This window comes from Portunus trituberculatus, chromosome 17 (genome assembly GCF_017591435.1).
Source record: "Portunus trituberculatus isolate SZX2019 chromosome 17, ASM1759143v1, whole genome shotgun sequence".
Lineage (NCBI taxonomy): Eukaryota > Metazoa > Arthropoda > Malacostraca > Decapoda > Portunidae > Portunus > Portunus trituberculatus.
This window is the reverse complement of record NC_059271.1, coordinates 29455025-29462524: the sequence shown is the minus strand read 5'-3', so window position 1 is coordinate 29462524 and position 7500 is coordinate 29455025. Positions and strand designations below refer to the sequence as shown.

At 39.9% G+C, this 7500-nt stretch overlaps 1 protein-coding gene across 1 annotated transcript in view; it reads left to right on the top strand.

Annotated features, from left to right (window-relative positions):
- Positions 1–3909: 3909 nt before the first annotated feature.
- LOC123505028 (CD109 antigen-like) overlaps positions 3910–7500 on the top strand; it is a 51629-nt gene continuing 48038 nt past the window's right edge. Inside the window, 2 exon segments of the mRNA XM_045256040.1 lie at positions 3910–4049; positions 6018–6342. Coding sequence (XP_045111975.1) covers positions 6152–6342 — 191 coding nt within the window. The 5' untranslated portion in view covers positions 3910–4049; positions 6018–6151.

Genomic DNA, 7500 nt, shown 5'->3' with positions numbered 1-7500 from the left:
GACAGCTCATTATTTTTTATTTATTCATCTATTTGTTCATTTATTTGTCTATTTGCTTATTTATATATTTATTATTATCATTATTAATGTTATTATTATTATTATTATTATTATTATTATTATTATTATTATTATTATCATTATTATTATTATTATCATTATTATTATTATTATCATCATCATTATTATTACTATTACTATTATTATCACTATATTATTGTTATTATCATTATAATTGTTTTTACTCTTTTTAGCATTGCGCATTGCATGAAACACTGGTATGCTATGATGACAAGGCAACCTTATGTTGTATTTCCAAATAATACCAGATCATTTTCTCACTGAGGACAGATCCCTCGCGACGCTCCTGTCTTGGTGACTTGTTGTCGCATCATGACGGGAGAATCAACCTTTATGCGCCAAATGTCCTATAAGTCAATGGACGTGTTATAGTGCATGCGTGTGGACGTAGAATTGTGATGTCTCATATACCAGTCAATGATTGCGTGGTGCTCTGCAGTTTTCTTACGCAGCGTTCACAGTGTTACTTTTGATTCACTCTGTTCATCACTGCGTTCACACTTAGCGAATTGATCTGATAAATTTCATGAAGAATCAACACGATTCGTGATTTTTCTTCATTCACCACACTAATTTGAACGTAACCTTTTACATCAAATGAATCAAGTCAATTGAAATCATGACGATTCAGAGTCTGCGATGCACGTGGGCTTATTTTTTCATTAGTCACGGACATTCCGCCACTGAGTGAGCATCATGTTCTCGGCCGACTTAGTCAATTTAGTACCAGGTGAACGTTTTACATATGATGATTCTTGTGATCTTGTACAGCGAGAGCGAGATGCATTCAATTCCACGAACGTTTAAAATTGTTCTGTGTTCATCAAAAATAATAAAATAATAATGATAAAAAGATATCTGGATTGCTTACCAAAACTGGGAATAAATGCCCGAAGTTTCTTATTCAGGTCTATAGTGTTAAAGTCCTGCACTAGCGCTCTTGTTTGACACCTACGATACGCCGCATCAGGCCATAGCAACGCCTCTATTTCAGTCCACTTACATTCTCATCAGAGGCAGCCTACACACTACTGCTTGTTGATTCTGGTATTTGACTCAGCCAGTGGGAGCAGTGATAACTCAAAATGACTTGAGTCACCGGTACTTATGTCACACGAGTAGTTGTTGTGTCTGAACCTTCATCTTTTATTTATATATATTTTAGCCGTGCGAGGTTGTCATTTCCTAACGCACACCACATCAACCTCTGCTGTTACCTGTCATGTGCACGTATTACCAGCCGCACTCTATGGCGTGTGATATGATAGATGAAAATGAAATGTTAGTCAATAACTTTATGTGTGGTTTTCTTACTAATTTCTTTATTTTGTTCTTTTTTTCTGTCTATATTAACCGATTTTCCCTTTATAGTCTCGTGCACAATTTTGATAATGTTTCATCAGCATTTTACTTTTACCATATTTTTTTTTTTTACGATTTTTTAAATTTATTTTTCACTCATGCACGTTTCACTTACATATATTTGTTTCATAGTTAAATAGGAACATTTTCTTTTTAATTTGCGGTAACATATGCACTGCGGTACTGATATTTGTTCACATCTCAACGCATCAATCTCCTCACCCATGTGCCGGCGGATGTTCAGGTATGTAATAAGGAACCAAAACAACCGCGCTAAGGAGAAACAAGGTCACTCTGTGGCTTCACATTCACTACATCGTTATTTAAATGAACGTCAAGTGGCCTTGAGGAGAGGACATCTTATCTCATGCCAGGAATAAGTGTCGTAGGAAAGGTGGGCATCAGTATGCAACAGCTCAAACTACCTCTAGACATCCCTTCTTTGCCGATATCCATGTACAAAGTGACGCCGTGCTGAAGGTATGTACGATCTGGTGTTTTCGTACAAGAATCATGTTTCTTCAGCATTGCTTTACACTTCGGTTTCTTCTTTGATACCTGTGCAGAGAACCGTGATTCATAAAGTTCAGAAAATTGATGGGGTCCCTTTATTGTTCTCAGAAACTGTGCCATCGTGCTTGAACCTTCCCTAGTCAAAATCTTTTAACTCTGTCTATCAACATCTTTTTTTTTTCTTGACGTTTGCCTATATTCAGCCTGTTTTAAAAATGGTGACCTTTCTAGTCCCCCAAATTACCATCCTGTTGCTTTAATTCCATGCCCATCTTAAGATTTTGAATATATCCTTAACAAGAAGATTCTTAAACATCTATCACTTCACAGTCTTCTATCTGATCTCCAGTATACTTCCGTCAAGATCGCTACATTGGTGATCTGGTGAAACTTTTGATGTTGGCTTAGACATATCAAAAGCTTTTGAAAGATTCTGGTACAAAACTTTGATATCAAAACTACCTTCCTATGGCTTCTATTTTTTTCTCTGCAACTTCAACTCAAGTTCATCTCTGACCGTTCTGTTGCTTCTGTGGTAGAGGGTCACTGTTCTCCTAAATCTTTTAACAGTGGTGTTCCTCAGGGTCGTGTCCTGTCGCCCACTCTTCCTGTTATTCATCAAGGATCTTCTAAATCAAACTTCTTGTTGTATCCACTCCTACGCCGATGATACCACCTTGCACTTTTCCACGTCCTTTTATAGACGACCAAGCCTTCAGGGAGTAAACAGATCACGCAGGGAATCCACAGAACGTTTGACTTCTAATCTCTAAGATTTATGATTCGGGCAGACCAAACGTAGCAGTGTTCAATACCTCAAAAACTCAATTTCTCAATCTATTAACTCGACACACCTTCCAGACAATTTTCCCCTCTTTTTTTTTACCTCAACTGTCACCGTCTTTTACACTGAATAACCTATGTCTGTCCTTTATTTATGATATTAACTAGAAATTTCACATATCATAACGAGCTAAAACAACTGTTATGAAGTTAGATGTTCTGCATGAGTCGTCTCCAGTTTTTCTCACCTCTCGAACTGCTAACTCTCTACAGGTGCATTATCCATATATTGAGTATGTTTCAAATATAAGAAAGTTCCATTCATAATGTTATTTTAGATAGTGGAATCAAAAGCTTTTCGTCTTATATGTTCTTCTTCTCAAAATGACTATCTTCAGCCTCTTTCTCATCGTTGCAGTGTTGCATCTCTTGTTATCTTCTACCGCTGTTTTCATGCTAACTGCTCTTACTTGCTGCATGTCAGCCCTCCTCTCGCCCCTCCATCTCTCTGATAGCAGAGTTAACAGTATTCTCAGTTACTTATCCTTTTCTCTGGCTGGTAAACTCTGGAACTCCCTGCCTGTTTCTGCATTTCCACCTTCCTATGACATGAATGAATTCAAGAGAAAGGTTTTAAGACATTTATTACAGATTTGGTTTACTCTTTTGACTGTGTTCGGAGGCCGGTATCTTAGTGGGTCTTTACCTTAATTAACCGTATTTTTATTTACCCTTGGCCGGTATCCCTCCTACTTATAAAAAAATGTACACACACACACACACACACACACACACACACACACACACACACACAGAGAGAGAGAGAGAGAGAGAGAGAGAGAGAGAGAGAGAGAGAGAGAGAGAGAGAGAGTGTGTGTGTGTGTGTGTGTGTGTGTTTGGTGTCAAGGGCGTTAGGGAGGAGACTAGCATTAACACCTCTGTCGTATACTTTATTGTGACGTAAAACAAGTAACTCCTTATTGATAGCAAACACATTACAGCGACAAATTGCCTGTACTTATGTGTAAATTGCTTTTTCATCATTTAGATTTCTCTGTCTGAAGTTAAAGATCGTAGTAGTTATATAGGACGCTTCTAAACTAAGATAGTACGCGCGTACATGTATGTACAGGAGAGGAGGGGTTGGGCGCCGTCAAAAGCGACAGTTGTTAGGCAGCGCTCAGAGCGATAGTAGGCAACTAGCGGGCGCCAGCTACAGTTTAGATTATTGTGATTACATCTGCGGCATTTGTTCCTAACTAATATTTTTCCATTTTGTGATCAAATTTTGCATGAAGGAAAACTCTAAGGTGATTGATTAATTAGTTGTACTTGATGCGGCGTAACGAATGAGTAACATGGCGTTGCAATATCAGACAGTGGATTTTGAAAGATTGTCGTAATGCGCAGTTTTCGACATACTAGTCTACTGTTTCCGGTTAACAACACAACGTTGAAGCACAAATATAAATTACGAATACGAATATATTATGTGAAATAGAAAAAAAAAAATTGGAAGTGAAATAACAAAATAAGCACGCATTAAGGTGGTGACAATGATGGCGGCGAGGAAAGGTTATATAGAATTGATACGCATTTGGAGGAACGTGCATAATCGTGCATATAGTTATAAATATATCACAAACATAACATGAACGTCTTAGGTGATACTGAAAAATGAGATTTTTCCGTGAATGATAATGGCAGTTTTGCTGAGGTTTCCGTCCTCGCTTCGTTCACCATCCATTTTCTGTCCTCCTTGAGCAACGATAATGATGTGTGTGTGTCGTATGTTAAGGATTCTACCCTTGCTTGTACGTTGATCGGAATTTAAGATATAATTTTCATCACTGTGTGTACACCCGCTTGCACACACACACACACACACACACACACGGCCCGGTAGCTCAGTGGTTAGAGCGCTGGCTTCACAAGCCAGATGACCGGGGTTCGATTCCCCGGCCGGGTGGAGATATTTGGGTGTGTCTCCTTTCACGTGTAGCCCCTGTTCACCTAGTAGTGAGTAGGTACAGGATGTAAATCGAGGAGTTGTGACCTTGTTGTCCCGGTGTGTGGTGTGTGCCTGGTCTCAGGCCTATCCGAAGATCGGAAATAATGAGCTTTGAGCTCGTTCCGTAGGGTAACGTCTGACTGTCTCGTCAGAGACTACACACACAAACACACACACACACCGCGGTAGTGTAGTGGTTAGCACGATCGACTCACAATGGATAGGGCCTGGGTTCGAGTCCCGGGAAGTGGCGAGGTAAATGGGCAAGCCTCTTAATGTGTAGCCCTTGTTCACTTAGCGGTAAAATAGGTACGGAATGTAACTCGAGGGGTTGTGGCCTCGCTTTCCCGGTGTGTGGAGTGTGTTGTGGTCTCAGTCCTACCCGAACATCGGTCTATGAGTTCTGAGGTCTGTCCGTAATGAGGAAGACTGGCTGGATGACCAGCAGACGACCGTGGTGGTGAATTACACACACACACACACACACACACACACCGCGTAGTGTAGTAGTTAGCACACACTACTTACAACCGAAAAGGCTTGGGTTTGAGTCCCGGAAAGCGGCGAGGCAAATGGGCAAGCCTCTTAATGTGTGGCCCTTGTTCAGCTAGCAGTAAATAGGCACGGGATGTAACTCGAAGGGTTGTGGCAACGCTTTCCCGGTGTGTGGAGTGTGTTGTGGTCTCAGTCCTATCCGAAGATCGGTCTTTGAGCTCTGATCTCGCTCCGTAATGGGGAAGGCTGGCTTGATGACCAGCAGACGACCATGGTGAATTACACATAAACACACACACACACACACACACACACACACACATCTATCTATTTTGCTATTTTCATATCTATCTAAGGCAACTGAAAACATCATGTTCGCTCAAAGTACGCCTCAAATTTTCTGAAATTGTGTAAAGCAAACTCACTCTTAAAGGATATTTTCATTCATATAGCGACTTACAGGTAAAAATGCTCAAGCTGATCCAGAACATTTTTACTTTAGAAATAGGATGGTAATGCCCTTAGAGCATTATAGTTTAGCGAACCGAAACCTTTCGAAATTTAATGTTCTTTCGGTTCAGTTATGTACATATCACCAAGTTAATTTTTTAATGCGTATCGTTTTAAGTATCATTATATATATATATATATATATATATATATATATATATATATATATATATATATATATATATATATATATATATATATATATATATATATATATATATATATATTAACACCTGTAATCCTTGTGTGAAAACTAATACAGAAAAGTATCAACATGTGAAAAAAAAAAAAACTGAAGGACAGTTAATAATGTGCGCTGAGAATTAATTACATTGACAATAGTGGAGTATGCTGGCCAGTGTGTGCTGACAGGAGACAGTGACAAGAGTGTGAACTATGATGGGAGGTGGGCCTGTGGCGAGAAGTGTGGTAGTGGTGGTGGTAATTGCGGCAGCGGTAGGGGTGGTGAGTCAGACTCTGAATTCTGGGCGCACTGATGGTAAATTGCCTTTACATCGAGACTACAGCGTCAACTTCAGGCGTGTTCTCTATGGAAGGAATCGGCTATTCAGCAGATTCAGCCACCCGTAAGTGCATGTACACTTTCATCTTATTTTGGTTTTGTGGTGATTTAGTATTTTTCTTTTTTTTCCATTTTTCTGAAAATAGTTTTTACTCATATACACGATCTGAATATTGTTTCAAAGACTTTGTCACACATCTATCTAATGGATAGATGTGTGTGTGTGTGTGTGTGTGTGTGTGTGTGTGTGTGTGTGTGTGTGTGTGTGTGTGTGTGTGTGCATAATTATACCTTTGTTATGACTTATGTTAATCAGGTGTCAGGTATTGTTTTTTCTATTAACAAATTATATGAAAATATTTCACTGTGTTCAAATTGGTGTTGGTGTGTCATTCATTTCATTACTATTATTATTTTTATCTTTAATTCTGTTTTGTCTGCTGTCAATAATACATGGAACATTATACCTGTTGGGGAGTCAATTATGGCTTAGCAAAGTAGGCAGTGATTTATATATCCATATGAATGAATGAATGAATGAATTATTTTTTTTTATAAAATGGCAATAAAAAATGAATCAGTCAATCAATCTTTCTCAGTTCATGCAAGCTTCTAAGTCACGTAGAATAAGCAATTAAATATACATTACTTAAGAAAATATAAAGTAGCAATTCTACAGTTGAGACATTTGTTGTTTGCTAAGGATACGCGGGCGCCCGCGCGCGCGCGCTCGTGTGTGTGTGTGTGTGTGTGTGTGTGTGTGTGTGTGTGTGTGTGTGTGTGTGATTTACCTCGGTCGTCTGCTGGTCACCCAGCCAACCAGCCCCAGTACGGAGCGAGCTCAGAGCCCATAGACCGATCTTCGGGTAGGACTGAGACCACAACAGTCCACACACCGGGAAAGCGAGGCCACAACCCTTCGAGTTACATCCCGTACCTATTTACTGCTAGGTGAACAGGGGCCACACATTAAAGAGGCTTGCCCATTTGCCTTGACGCTCTCCGGGATTCGAACCCGGACCCTCTCGGGTGTGAGCCGAGCGTGCTAACCACTACATTACGCGGTGTGTGTTTCACTGTTTGATCTGCTGCTGCAGTCTCTGACGAGACAGCCAGACGTTATCCTACGGAACGAGCTCAGAGCTCATTATTTCCGATCTTGGGATAGGTCTGAGACCAGGCACACAACACACACCGGGACAACAAGGTCACAACTACTCGA